The sequence below is a fragment of the Vicugna pacos genome, chromosome 4, assembly GCF_048564905.1.
Source record: "Vicugna pacos chromosome 4, VicPac4, whole genome shotgun sequence".
Taxonomy (NCBI): domain Eukaryota; kingdom Metazoa; phylum Chordata; class Mammalia; order Artiodactyla; family Camelidae; genus Vicugna; species Vicugna pacos.
In genome coordinates this window covers 2,859,166-2,874,269 of record NC_132990.1, presented here as the reverse complement: position 1 = coordinate 2,874,269, position 15,104 = coordinate 2,859,166, and the positions used below count along the sequence as shown (strand labels likewise).

Here is a 15,104-nt window from a genome sequence, read left to right as displayed (position 1 = left end):
AATATTTGACATTAAATTGAGGAGGAAAATAAGACTTTTCCCGAGTTCTTTCATTGTGTTCGTGGACAGAAATATCCATCTTTTTTTTCCTCACAGTTTAGAAAGGAGAAAATGCACTTCGTTTCAAATAGCTTGTCAGGTAAAAAACAGTTCCAAACGGAACAAGAGGGCACACTCCGCAGGAACGAGCACTGGGAGACGACGGCCACACCCCCAGCCCCTGTGCGTACCTTCGTCAGGACGTGGAAGATGTAGGGGTACATGAGCCCCTTCTTGTGCCGGTGCTCGGCCACTCTCAGCACCTCGGGCGCGACGGGGGGCAGGGGCGGGGTGGTGATGTCCATGTGGTTCCTGGTGGGCATGGACAGGAGGCATGGAATTGGCTGAACAGTGCCAATCTGGCTCCCCTTTCCTTCAGCAAGCTGGCTGCCAGAAGAGGCAGTGGACGAGCCTTCTGCCTACAGAGCAACGGGGGAGAGGGGAAGACGGGTTCATGGCACGTTTCCACTCCTTTAACCCGTCTATCCACGTGCAGCACAGCGCCCTGTCCAGAGAGCCGTGACTGCGACTTCACCACCGAGCACACGGCAGCTCCGACCCACTCCTCAGACGGGGGGATGCCCACTGTGCCTGTGTTGCGGGTGGGAGCCCGGAGGACCGCTGCGGCTTCTGCTGGGTGACCCCTACCCACGATTCCTCCCTTGGGCCCCCCAGGGGGTGAATGGCTTTCTGTAGTTGCGAATCCCTGGACAGCCTTCCCCGTCCCATCTGGCTCCCCATGTGGCCAATTTCTGTGTTTCGCTTTCTGGGGAGACTGTTCCTAAACTAAGTAAGCATCATCCTCTCTACAGATGAAGAAATCAATGCTCCAAGAGGATACGTCACTTGTCCACAGTAACGAGACCAGAAGCTCGTGGAACTGGGACTCAAACGTAGGTGCGAGTCAGGCCCGCTCTTCACCACCACCACCAGCTGGTATTTGAAGAAACAAAAACCCAACCTCAGGCATTCTCTTGGGTATTTTTGCTCGCCAAAAATCAAAACTAAAGAGTAAGTTAATCCCATTAAAAATGATGAGTCAGATCAATGTATACTGACATAGAAATACATGCATGGTGAATCACCAATCACCAAAACACAGGCTCTATGTACATGAACAGGAAACAGTGTGGACACCAAATGACGATGTCAGTGCTGGATGGCTGCAGAGCAGCAGGACCAAGGGAAGGGAAGGCAGGAGGAGACCCTTAGTTTTTTCGTTATAAATTTTATCAAATTTAGCCAAGTCTGAATTGTTTACCAAAGCCGCCATTATTTTCACAATAAATTTTTTTCTCACAAAAATACTGGAAATAACAATTGCCTATTACGTGATTCTCTGGCACCTTAAAAAATAGACATTTTTCTACTTTGGAACAAAATGTATTTTTACAATAGTATGTAATGAGTGCTTAATTTTATCCTTTAAGACACAAAATGCCAAAATCAGTCTTAAGAATAACTCGTGGATAATTCATGAGTGTTTTCTATACTTTCCATTCCACAGAATGCAGACATAACTGAAAATAATTTGGAAGGTGTTTTGCAAACAGTAGGTATCCAGAAAGCGCTTCTGTTATTTATTTGCAGGATAGTCATTCAACAGTCGAATATTTCAGAGATTTACACAGATCTCTGATATTCTATATATTCTATGGATTCCATTCTGTGGATGGAAGACAAGCCCTCTTCCTGCCAGAGACCAGCTCATCCTCAGTGATCTCATGTGGGGACAGATGTCCTTTCGTAAGTTAAAAAGGTATTTCCAGAGATCGATATTGATAGGTAGAAATAGGGAAAAAAAGGGGAAGTAAAATTAGTTTACTTTTGTTTTTATTGCATACATCTCAGGTGCTTTCTCAATCATCACAAAAACCCTACAAAAAAGAAGGGCTCTGGAAGGCTCTAAGTTCTTGACAAGACTATGCAGTCAGCAGGCAGTGGAGGGTCACCACAGCCACCACCCTGCCCTGTGCAAGAAAGCTGGCTGACGGCAGCATAGCCCTGGGGCTCCTCCTCCCCTCTCACCCCTGCCAGCGCCTGTGGGCCCCCTACCCTCTCACCCCTGCCAGTGCCTGTGAGCCCCCTCTCCTCTCACCCCTGCCAGCGCCTGTGAGCCCCCTCCCCTCTCATCCCTGCCAGTGTCTGTGAGCCCCCTCCCCTCTCACCCCTGCCAGCACTGTGAGCCTCCTCCCCTCTCACCCCAGCCAGTGTCTGTGAACCCCCTCCCCTCTCATCCCGGCCAGCTCCTGTGAGTCCCCTCCCCTCTCACCCCTGCCAGTATCTGTGAGCCCCCTCCCCTCTCACCCCAGCCAGTGTCTGTGAGCCCCCTCCCCTCTCACCCCTGCCAGCGCCTGTGAGCCCCCTCTCCTCTCACCCCGGCCAGTGTCTGTGAGCCCCCCTCCCCTCACCCCAACCAGTGTCTGTGAACCCCCTCCCCTGTCATCCCGGCCAGCGCCTGTGAGCCCCCTCCCCTCTCACCCCTGCCAGTTATCTGTGAGCCCCCTCCCCTCTCACCCCTGCCAGTATCTGTGAGCCCCCTCCCCTCTCACCCCGGCCAGTGTCTGTGAGCCCCCTCCCCTCTCACCCCAGCCAGTGTCTGTGAACCCCCTCCCCTCTCATCCCGGCCAGAGCCTGTGAGCCCCCTCCCCTCTCATCCCGGCCAGCGCCTGTGAGCCCCCTTCCCTCTCACCCCTGCCAGTGTCTGTGAGCCCCCTCCCCTCTCACCCCGGCCAGCGCCTGTGAGCCCCCTCCCCTCTCACCCCTGCCAGTATCTGTGAGCCCCCTCCCCTCTCACCCCGGCCAGTGTCTGTGAGCCCCCTCCCCTCTCACCCCAGCCAGTGTCTGTGAGCCCCCCTCCCCTCTCACCCCAGCCAGGGTCTGTGAACCCCCTCCCCTCTCACCCTGGCCAGCGCCTGTGAGTCCCCTCCCCTCTCACCCCTGCCAATATATTAGTCATAATATGCTTAAAAAAAGACAGAGCATTTAACTTTAAACCAATCCCTAGTGTCACATGCTGAGAGAATGAGAATTTGAAAGAATAAAAGGCATAGAGTTACTACCTTTGTTTGGTCTCCTGGGTCTCCCCGTGCTTGAGGCTCTGAATGGCTTCCTGTCTTCTCCCAGCCAATTTTGTTCCCACTGATATGGCTGAACATAAGATGAATAAAATTACTGACAGTTGTCGACCACCTCCCACACACGCTCAGGACGACAAGTGCCGGGACCGAGCCCACAGGCTCAACGATGCCTCATGCTTTACTGATCTCCCCGCCCCCAGCAGGGTGTCTCCAAAGGGAACCCTATCATGGGGACACTTTCTGCCTACTGCAAACAGGCGGGTGGTAACCACTCACTGTGAAGAAGAAATAAAGCACCTAACCTACGGCTCACCGCGCGGCTTGAAGGTGGCCCAGGACCTGCCAGCGTTGTGGGGCTCAGTCAGCTTGGACAAATACGGAATCACATTTAACTGAGAACTGCCCGGCACTTGAAGATTAAATGCTATCTGGATCACATATCACTCATAATTTACAAACAAATGCAAGGTATTATATGGCAAGTGACAACTGATGGGGGCATTCCAGCCTACACGTGGAAGGGGGCAAGGGAGCTCAGGCTAGGGTAACTCACACAGGCCAGGCCGAGGTGGGAAGGCGCCTCCCAGACCCAAGAAGAGGGAACGGATTTGGTGAGCTCAGCGGACACGGAGCTGACTGACTCTTATTTGGGGGATGATTTTACTCGGCAAAGTGAAAGTGGGGGAAAGAAATGGGGAAGATGATAGAGTATCTTAAATGCCAGAATGAGGTATTTCAATCAGCATTCTTAAAAAAACTATGGGTTGTGTGACAATGAATATATGTATGTTCATGTATAACTGAAAAATTGTGCTCTACACTGGAAATTGACACAACATTGTAAACTGACTATAACTCAAAAAAAAAAAACACAAAACACACAAAACACTGCGGGTTGTGATCCACTAGTAGCCTGAGAAAACAATGTAATGGATTTAACAAGCTTTCAAAAAAATAAATAAAACGGAACAGACCAGATGTAGCAAACGTAATATGAATGGTTTAACTTTACAAATTCTTTGTTCTTTTGTGTGTTATGGGCCATAATGTAAAAGGAAGTTTACTGCAGTCCCCAGGCAAATTTTGTGGAAAGCATTATCCTGGAGGGAGCAGGGAAATCTAGAGGGAATTGAGCAGGGAGGGGATGCTGCCCTGCTGTGGGGACCGCTGAGGCCACATCACGCAGCCACCCTTCACTTGTCCCTCCCCCTGCAGGGTTCCATGCCAAAAATCATCTTCTAACACCAGTGTTGGCCAAAAGGCAAGCCAATGCACAAAGCATTTATTTGTTTTGCCTTTCTAACTGACCCACGTAACAGAGTTTTAAGACCTGCTAATTCTGTCTTCCAATCGACTTCATTTTAGTTCTACTGAAAAAAAAAGAGCAGTTGCAAAAAGAAGAGGAGAGATGAGAAGGCTGTCCCATCTTAAACCAAGACTCGTGTCCTGCGATGTGGTATCCCAGAGCCTCATTCTAGCTCCATGATCCCAGTCATGGGATGGTAAACCCCAGTACCTCCACATGAAATAAGCAGCCCAGATGCCCAGTTATCCAGCATCCAGGCTCCCAGTCTTCAGCAGGGGGACTCAGGGAAACCACTGCTCTGTCCAAGTTTGCTACTCATGTGTGCAATCTCAGGCTACAACTTTGCAAAAGCAGAAGAAACCCCAGTGATGAGGAGAAGGCATCTAAAGGCAAGTATTCCAAAAGCATAGTGATCCATCTGTTTAATCCGAGAGAGGAGCAGAGTGGCTATGACATGAGTGAGGAGGTAAGAAGTTAGAGAAACAGATTAGTTGATCAATTTTCAATTGAGTGTCTGCCTGTCAGGACATGTTACGTGACAACTGCGCCAGGACCTGTCAAATAGGGGGACAGAAGGTGGACGATCTTGTCATACACACATCCAAGGTGGGTATTCAAGTAATGGGGAGGAAAGGTTAGCGGCCCTGAAGTCATCTAGCATGTGGTCTAAACAGAGCTGCTTAACTACTTGTTCATAAACAAGTCAGTGACAATTATGTGGTGAAATTTTAGAACAAATTACTTGGATACTTATAGGATATATAAAGAAATACGTTTATTACCTACAATTTTAAACATTTAAGTAAAACATACCTACAAAATGCACTAGTCACAAGTGAACAGCTGAATGGATGTCCACAAACTGAACAGACCATGTAAGCAACCAAATCAAGACACAGGGCTGACACCCCAGAATTCCCTTCTTGATCTGCTCCAGAGACAAGGGTAACAGTTACTCTGACTTCTAACAGCGAAGATTGCGTCTACCTGGTTTTGAACACCATATAAATAGAATCACGCAACTGCACACTTTTTCGGATCCAGCAGTTTTGGCTCCACAACATTACCGCACACAGTGCTGGTGCAGTCTTGATGCTGCACACATTCCACTGTGGGGGCGTGCCACAGCTGGGTCTACAACCCAGCCCTGCAGGAGATCCCTGCCCTGATGCACTCAGTATCTTCGGTGGTTCTCGTGTCAGCCTTCCGGGAGGGGATGCTACGAATGCCAGCATAGTCTTATGTGCACCTCTCTGACAGTGATGAAGATGAGCGTCATTCCATGTGTGACATCTTCTTTTGTGACATGCCTGCTCAAATATTCTACAGAAAGTACTGTGCAGATTATTCTTATGGACTTAAAAGAAGTCATTATATGTTCTCAACATAAGTTCTTTGCAGGTTTATGGATTGCAAATATTTCCTATGCCCTGCTGGACTGCCACTCCTCCCTCCTCGTGATAGACTGAAGCTTTTATACGTGATGCTTCAACTTGAAGACTTGGCTACAACTGGGTGCAGCCTTCCCTGACCAGAATCAAATGAAAATAGAAATGCTATTTTCATTTCTGTGTTTCCTTCATGGCATGCCTCATATTGAGCACTATTTCTAATTACTGTCTGTTTTCCATCACGCAGTTATAAACTCCATGAAGATCTTATGGTCACTACAAACAAGTGTCCAATTGTTGAATGAATAAATCACGTTAACTGTAGCCTAAAGGCATATGGCAAAGAAAGTATAAAATCTGGTTTCTCTTTTATACAGCACAACAAAGGAATGCTCATTAAACACGCAGCCCCTCAAACACACAGCCCTAGTGACGGGCCCCAGGTCTCTAACGTGGACGCCGCCAGCAAGCACACAGGAACAATGTCCGGCAGGGAGCCATGCCATGCTACTGAAGCAGGAAGCTTGTCCCACCTAAGATCACACAGAATTTTTATTTATAAATCTGAGATTTGTTTTATACAGATTATCAAACTAAAAATGATGTCATAATCTAGAAGCTCATAAACCCCTCTGATACTGAACTAAATAATCTAAAATTCTGCCTGAAGAGCATCTTGACAATGGCCAATTTTTTAAAAGTCCAGAATATTTCAATAGCATAACTACATTACTTTACAACTTAAGAAAAAGAGTTTCTGAATACAACAAACACCTTCTTGCCTCGAAGAACAAGATGGATGAGAGGTTTCAGACCCTTTCTGTACTGAGTCAGGTTCCACTCTGCACAACTGCTCCCACCTCATAACCACACTTGGATCTGTTAACGTCAATGTGACGTTTCACCAGTTGTGCCCTGGGAAGCCCTCCTGAGACCCACACACAGGCCACAGGAAAGTGGACCGGCCCGGGCAGGGCGCCTGCATGTGTTCTTGAGTTGAATTTCCTGCACACCCTAAGGCGTAACACCCTGCTGGGAAAATTCAGGTTCAGAGAAGAGGCATCCACTCGTAGTCATAGTGACAGTGACTGGATTCAAACCCAGACCCCCCACTCCAGACATCACCGCAAGCTCTTACAAAAAGGCCATCCCAAGGGGTTTTACACAGATGCACTCGTGATGCAGCAGACGATTGACAGTAGAGAACGACCCTCACGCCCAGATCGGCGGCAAAGAGAAAGGCCAGCATCACATCACCAGGCTCTGTGGACCCTCAGGAGGCGCTGCAAGGGCTCGCTTCACCCCAGGGCACTGGGGCTTTTCCTGCACTAAAGCTGGTTCAAAGTAGCAAAATGTCCTAACCACTGAAATTCTCCCCCACACGTTTTTGGAGTCAGCAGGTTGGTGATACTAGGCTGGAAACTGACTGGCGTCCACTTACACCAAGTGCAGAAGCGTCTGACCTGTCACAGCGACTTCCCGCTCATGGCCCCTGCCATGGGAGCAATTTGCTTTTGTGCAACAGGAGAGGAAGACAGCATAGACCACAGGCTGACTTACTTGTCAATGGGGAAAAAAAGAAAAGGCAAATCAAAACCAGAAGGGAAGAAGCAAAAAACTGAACGAAAGGGAAAAGATCAAATCCTCAGCAGCAGTATCTGGGGTGTGTGTTTCAGGTCACAGTTACGGTCAAACCGAGTGAAGCTTTTAACAAGTGTGCCCGTTTTCATTTCTATCTGCTCCCCAACTCGGGAATGGAAGAGAGACTTGATCCACAGCCTGTTCTCATTCAACAGACCGCCCGGAGTTCCAGAGAGGGGGCCTAGTGGTCAGGTGCACCTACAACAGAGCGTGAAGATTTGAGCTCCCTGTGACAAGGGAGGCACATACAGACACCCTTGCAGGTACAGCCTCCTTATGCCCCAAACAACGAGCTACTGTCACACATGCAACTTCTTCATAAAAAATCAGTAACAGAAACGTACTGGTCTCATTCCTGCGCAGCAGTCACATGGGGCCCTTGTTCTGAATGCAGCTCTTACGTGCTTGTCAGGACTTCTCACGCTTTCTCCATACACAAGTGAAGGTTCAGAGACCTAACTGAGTTAGCTGAGCTCGACATAAAATGCCCACGTGGGTCAGCAGGTGGCGAGAACATACACAGACCCTCTCCCTGTGAGGGCAATGTGATTACTAGTTTTTGCCAACAATAAAAATAATTTAGAATAGTTTTCCTGAGAAGATACTAGAAATGTCCCCTTACGTTAAAAAGTCAAAATATAAAGTAGCCATTTGTCTGGCACAACAGCCGGACAGTCTGAAAGGAAAAACCTGCAGCTGTATTTAGCCTGTCTGACACTGGGTGCCCTAGGGTGGGGTGAAATGTAGTTTGTCTTTGCAAACCACATGGTTTCTTTGGAAAGGGAGATGGACAGGACTTGAAGTAGAAGAAAAACACCAGTATCACTTAAAGGAAGGAAGATCAGAAGAAGCGTGTTCCCGGGATGCCAGATCAAGGGCGCCAAGTGAAATTCTTTGGACATTTACATGAAGGATGAAATCACTGTCCTGATTTCTAGTTGCACCCACAGTTGTCTTGTAAATAACAGCATTAGCTATAACTTACCGTGGCTACTCATCAGCTGATCTAGATCACAGACAGCGCAGAGGCCTCCCGTCTGCACCGGGTGTACTGGGCCCACCCAGGGAGCTCCGGGTCACACAGCAGCACCTGGCAGGACCAGCTCGGGAGGCTGGGGGACAGCGCTGGGTCTCAGCACTGCTCAGCAGTCCCTCGGGCACTGACAACAACGTTCCGCAGCCCAGACCTGGTCCAGCAGGGCACACGTGCAGCCCTGCTGATAAGCTTACGCAAAGATGCCCCCGTGACACGGTACCTCGAAATTGAGGTCTATGTAAATATGTAGGGAAAGAGAGCAAATCTATAAACGAAGCCACAAAGTGGGAAAAAAGAAGTCAGTCTCCTCTCCTAACAGGACTTCTAAATATTCATTTGAAAATGTCAATCAGGATCGGTAAAAACACTGAAGCAATATTCAGTGTACAAATACATATTTACATTTACACACACAAATAAGAATATACACTTAAGTGTAGAAAGTATAAAAAGGAAGAAGAGGAAAAAAAGGCAAGTTGCTGTCCTTAAGGTCACATTATTGTAAGAACCCAATGTTAGTATATGTGGCGAAAAATAAGATGCTTAAATATTCACCAATATTTTGAAAATAGCTGTATCTCTAGAGGTGGGACCTTGAGCGATTTGCTATGGTGCAGAGTCTAATGCCTGAATTCTATAACTTTGTATTGAGGTGGTAATTTTAAAAAGATATGAAACAACTGAAAACTGCAAATTAGCCACCTCAGACCAGATTCAAATTCTAAAAGCCAATGAATTTATGAAAATAATATAAACACTTCCACAAGGATTCAGTTGTAATTCTCAATTCAACCAGAAGAGAATTACAAAGATCTGACAAAGACTAGGAAGGAAGAGAAGAAAAACAAGAATACAGCCTGTGGGTTTTTTTTTTTTAATTTTAACCAAGAACATAAAAAGAAATATATGCTGGTGACACCCTAAGAAAAGAAATAGGAGGGAAAAAATTATTTAGTTAGAAGGCAGCACATTTCTTTCTTATTTTACTCCAGAATAACTTGTCTGAAATAGCTGCCCGGTGGCCTTTGTCCTTCGACACAGAGCCACAGCCAACAGCAGAAGGTGGCATTTCCGGCAGTGAAGGGCGATGTCACTGAGCAGACTTGGCACAGCTTCAGCAGGGGGCCACGCAGCTCGTCTCAGGCCTGGTGAGACACCGGACTCACCACAGCTGTGCGCAGGGGGCCTCTCACAGCCCAAGACGCCTCGTCCAGCATAGACACGTGTCAGCTTCAAGAGGGCAACAACCCAGGATGCCGTTCCAGGAGTGAGGTGGGAAAGACACCTGAACTCTCCCAGCTCAAGAGGCTAAAATGCTAGGTAAGGTATTAAAACAAGGGAGGGAGATAAAGGACAGGGCCTGCCGTGTGCACACGTGTGCCGAGTGCGTACAAACTTACAGATACACACATACACACATAGCGATCTGCGCCTGCAGACGAGCCAGGAGGCACTGTCACTCCCGGCAGCTCCTCCACGGGACACCTTAGCCTGAACTGCCTTTCACATCGGGAACGCTCTTTGGAGAGGCTCCACAGTATTCTCTGGAAGGAATGTCTCTATCGTTGGCATCTGGGGCACTCACACATCTTTTGCTCTTAAACGCTCCCCCACCCCCACCTCTGCACACAGACGGCGCAGACCACCCTCCCAGGAGGAACACCCACAGCCCTCGGACACCTGTGGGTCCCACTGACCACAAACGCCAAGGACCTGCCAGGAGAGCTGACACCTCACGCCCTACCAACTCCACCAATTTTCCCCACTGAACTTTATCTTTAAAAACCTCTGGGAGTTCGAGATTTGCAGATACTGACAGGTATATATAAAATAGATCAACGAGTTTATACTGTATAGCACAGGGAAATATATTCAAGATCTTGTAGAAGCTCATGGTGAAAAAGAATATGAAGATGAATATATGTATGTTCATGTTTGACTGAAGAATTGTGCTGTACACCAGAAATTGGCACAACATTGTAAACTAACCCAATAAAAAAAATTTTAAAGTTAGAAAAAAAAACAGTATTTGCCAATTTTATAGGTTAAGAAAAGTATCTTGAGATAAACAAGATTGCACTGTGTAGCACAGGGAAATATATATAGGATCTTGTGGTGGCTCACAGCGAAAGAGAATGTGACAATGAATGTATGTATGTTCATGTATAACTGAAAAATTGAGCTCTACACTGGAATTTGACACAACATTGTAAAATGACTATAACTCAATTAAAAAATGTTTATATACAAAAAAAGTATCTTGTTATGTTTTAAGTTGCAGTCCTTTATGCTTTTTTAAGTGAGAGTGAACAACATTCTTTCACATTATTGACCATCTGTGTTTCCTCTGGGAACTGTATGTTTATATTCTTTGCCGTAAAAAACAGTTGTTTGTTCGATTTGTGGGAAGCTGGGTTTTTTATATGTGGGGGTGGGGAGTTAATTCTCTTTTATTCTGTAACAGTCCCCATCGCCTGTCAGCACCATCCTTTAAAAGAATCCCCCTGCTCTTCCACTGGGGAAACGAGGTTACTTATTTTGTGGGTTCTCCCACATACAGGATCACTTACTGGTACTGTGAGGAAGACGGCAGAAGGAACGCCGATGTCTGCGGGAATCGGACAGGAAAGGGCACACCAGCCTGGGGTGGCGCAGGACCCCCTCCTCTGCTGTCGTACAAGTCGGTGACAAATGCTTCTACGGTCCATCTGAAGCTGGCATGACCAGAGGCGCTTCAGTTCAACTAAGCAGTAACTTCCCGAGCTAAATGGCCTGGCCACCTCGACACCTGTCCGTCCCCAAAGCAAGCAGACCGGAGCAAACTCATTTCCAAAGAAGCCGCTGGGATCTTTCTAGCCCCAGGGCCATTCTAAGCAAACACTGGAGGTTGCCCATCACACTCAGAACAGAATTCAGACTCCACCCCGCTTGATCTCCTGCTCATCGGGACACCACAGCCACACCGGCTTCCCCTTTCACACCACACACTGGTCCAGCTCTCTCCTCGCTCAGTCACAGCTCAAACCTTGCCTCTCTGGAAGCAACCCCTCCTCCAGTCCCACTCTGGTGTGTTCTTCGCACACTCACCACCTGGGTCTATCTGTTCGTTTTGTCTGTTCACTTCTTTTCAGAGCTCCCATCACCACACCCTGTCTGTGCTGCCTGCAGACAGCAAGTGCTCAAATGTTGCTTGGCTAAATGAATGGATGATTTCATTCCCTCTGGTCTCATCCTGGATAGTCTCATCCTGAGAGCATGGTGTAGGTCCAGGGGTCCCAAATCAAGTCCAAACCAAAGGTAAACCAAATCCTGACTTAGTGCCCCTTAGTTTTGAACTAGGAGGGCAATCATCTGTCCTATGCATGGCCTCAAAAAGTGCACACACACAACGGATTCAACCAGAATCCTCAGCCTGAAATCACAAACACTGCCCTTCTTAACATCCTGCCACCATGAGCAAGGGACGCCCGTTAACAGGGCTGACCCCAGGTCCTACGCTGCCTGGCTTATGACCCTGAAGCCTCTGGCACAGGCTCCCTGACCCCTCTTCCTTCCCTCCTTCCTCTCCACTGTAACATGCCTGTCTCTTATTTGTTATAGTAAGTGGAAAAGCAGATCGCAGGAAATGAAGACATTGCGAGGTCACACAACCCGACCTTTTGAGCCCAGGCGGTGGTTGTGCTCTGTCTATTTCACCACAATTCACACCACAAGACGGTGAGACACCCATGCCAACCCCACATATGGAGTTCACCTCCTAAAGGCGCCTCCAGAAAACCAGAATAAAATGCCCCCAGTCAGGAGTACAGACAGCTCAGTGCTAGAGAGCTGACAGGGTGGAGAGACGACTCAGACTGAGGAAGAAGCCCAGCGCAGGTGGCGCTGGTAGGGACCTTTGGGACCAGGGCAGAGCTGGATGAGCACAAGTGAAGGGAGGGGCTCTCAAGCAACCTTACTCACTCAAATTCAGCCTGTATCCTGGCAGGGCAGCTTGCCAAGCGGAGCGGGCAGCTCGCATGATCTCTGCATCCCTACCCAACAGAACAGGACTGCTGCCCAACCGCCCCAGACCACAGCCTCTCCCACGCTCCTCACCAGCACAGTCTCTGAGCCACAAAGCACATACTTCTGCTCCGGGTCTTATTTCTAGAAAGGATGCGTCTTACTAAGGTGAACCTGTACCACAGATACCTTCATCTTGCTGACATGAGTCCATTTTTAAAAGAAAGTTCAGAGTTCCTTAGAGTGAAAGGGCTTCTGAGACATCTATCAGCTGCCCTCCAACTTTCCTGTGCTAGGAACTATATGCGATTTTCTGTAATGATAGAAAAGGAAAAAGAATCTAAAACACATATATATACGTACATACATATATATGTATGTATATGTACAACCGAATTGCTTTGCTGTACACCTAAAACATTGTAAATCAGCTACATTTCAATAAAAATAAATAAAACGTGAAAATATTAAAAAAAAAACAAAAAAGTTCCCTGTGCTGAAGAGTCACATGGGCTCCTTTACACATGCAGATTTCTGAGCCCAAACACGGCAATTCTCATTCAGTAGGACTTAAAAAATTACCTTTCAAGGAGACTAAAAGTTGGAATGCTAAATGACAGCTCTTTACTTCACTTTAAAAGCTTAGGGTTGCACAGACAGCAAGTAAACAAACGTTGGTGCATTTTATGCTTCTCTGCCCCACAAGCGCTCACACCCTTGGATGGCAGCGAACTCCTCAGCAGCTGATGCCCAAAGTCAGTGGACTTAGTGCCCATTTTACAGATGGAGCAAAAGAAGACGAAAGAGGAAAAATCTCTGGCTTCAAGGGACACACCCGCATGAACCTCCAGGAAGACTGGAAACTATGTCTCAGGTTTTCTTACAGTGGAAATCAACACAGCAGTAACTAGCCCTGGATGTCTACCTGTGAATCAGAGCTCACACCCAGGAGAGAGAGACAAAGATGTGAAGGGAAGACTCTTGTTTTCTTCGTTTATCTTTCTTTTTGTGAATCAGGTTTCCTAGAAACGTAAGGCTATGTGAAGGGAGGAGGAGGACTGTGTACTAAGACTTGCTCAATCAGATTCTAAAAAATTACGCATTTGAAAATCATTTGCTCAGAAACACACATTGTTGAAAACACTTCTCTGCAGGGAGAATTCCAACCTGGGTCTGGCAGCTTCCCATGGGTTTTGGTTGGGTGAACAGTGTTATTCCAAGAACGGTCCTATGAGCTGCTGAGCTCAGATTCAAGTTTTTGAATTCGGGGGGAAAGGAAATTCTGATTTCCTTTCAATCCAGGAGCCAAGAGACTGAAAGCCACAGGAGACTAACTTGAAATGCTTTCCAGGCTGCGTCTAGGGGAAATCACAGCCCAGGGGAGAAAAAGGGTCAGGCAGAAGTTGGCTAGATACTCCACCACATTTGGTGGTCACACAAACACAAAAGTTTCCCAAGATTCCACCCCAAAAGGGGGGTGGGGGGTGGCGCGCAAGGCTTCTGGCTGGTGTAGTACAGGTTTTCAGCCTTGGAAGCCCTGAGGAAATGTGTGACCTCCTTTCTCTGTTTGAGGCGCCCTGGTCCAAGCACAGAGTAACCTGTCACCCACCCACAACAACCTGCATCTTTGGGCACAACAATCAGTGCCACGGGCCGGCCAGACAGAAGGCAGCCTCCCCAGGGAACACAAGCAACTTAAGAAGCCTAGGGCGGCAGCTACACTGCTGGGAAGCACCACTCACTTTGCAGCTCCTCCACCGCCTTCGTCATTATCGGAAGACGACGACGTAGAAGAACCAGGAAAGTACGCGGAGTCCACATGGTTGGGGCTGCCGCTGGGCGCTGGGTTGATCGGGGAGGACCGTTCATACAGCGGAGTATGTTTTCCTTCGTGAGGAATGTTACTGTAGTTCTGCTCAGTCAGATTCTTCCCGCTCGTGTCCAAGGTGAGAGCCGGCTCAGCGAGGCTGTATGGGTGTGGACCCTGGCCCGGAGCACCTGGGCTGGGGACCTGTGGGGCCTGAAACAGAGGGCACAGATCACACATGTGTGCACACAGCCTGCACGGCCCGGCACACGTCAACGTTGCCTGGTCTTGGCTAAGTTTTAGTTCAACAAACACTGGGATCTGCTGCACATATCAGAAGTTTAAGAAATTATTTTACTGTTCATTAAGATTTGCTGCATAGGGAGCTTTCAAGGCAGCTGCCCCCACCAAGGCTGGGCAGGCCAGCTGCAGAAGGAAAGGAAAGGCCTTACCACAGGCTTGGCTTGCAGAGAGGTCTGTGGAATGTTGAGCATCTGGGGGGGGACATATGGTGGCACTATCCCAGGCATTCCAAATGGATTTGGTCTGGCTGTTTTATCAACATGGAAAGAAAACAATAAAACAACTGTGAGCAGAAGAGCACTTCCCCATGACACCATAGTTGCTAGCACATGTCCCCACGTGTCTCGTACCTCCTCAGGTGCCAGCACGCCACTGGCCCCACTTCCCAGAAACCTTTAGAAATTTATGTCGCTTAACATTAAAAGATACTTAATCTGGGGGGGAGGGTATAGCTCAGTGGTAAAGTGCTTGCTTAGCATCCATGAGGTCCTGGGTTCAA

General features: G+C 48.0%; 1 protein-coding gene across 1 annotated transcript in view; it reads right to left on the bottom strand.

The window, feature by feature from the left end:
* The window catches only part of FAM120A (family with sequence similarity 120 member A), a 98,540-nt gene that overhangs the window by 36,698 nt on the left and 46,738 nt on the right, over nucleotides 1–15,104 (bottom strand). The window contains exons 6-9 of the mRNA XM_072959123.1: nucleotides 14,755–14,852; nucleotides 14,238–14,515; nucleotides 3,102–3,189; nucleotides 231–458 (exon numbers count right to left, since the gene is read on the bottom strand). Of these exons, the coding sequence (XP_072815224.1) occupies nucleotides 231–458; nucleotides 3,102–3,189; nucleotides 14,238–14,515; nucleotides 14,755–14,852 (692 nt within the window). The remainder of the gene's footprint in view (nucleotides 1–230; nucleotides 459–3,101; nucleotides 3,190–14,237; nucleotides 14,516–14,754; nucleotides 14,853–15,104) is intronic.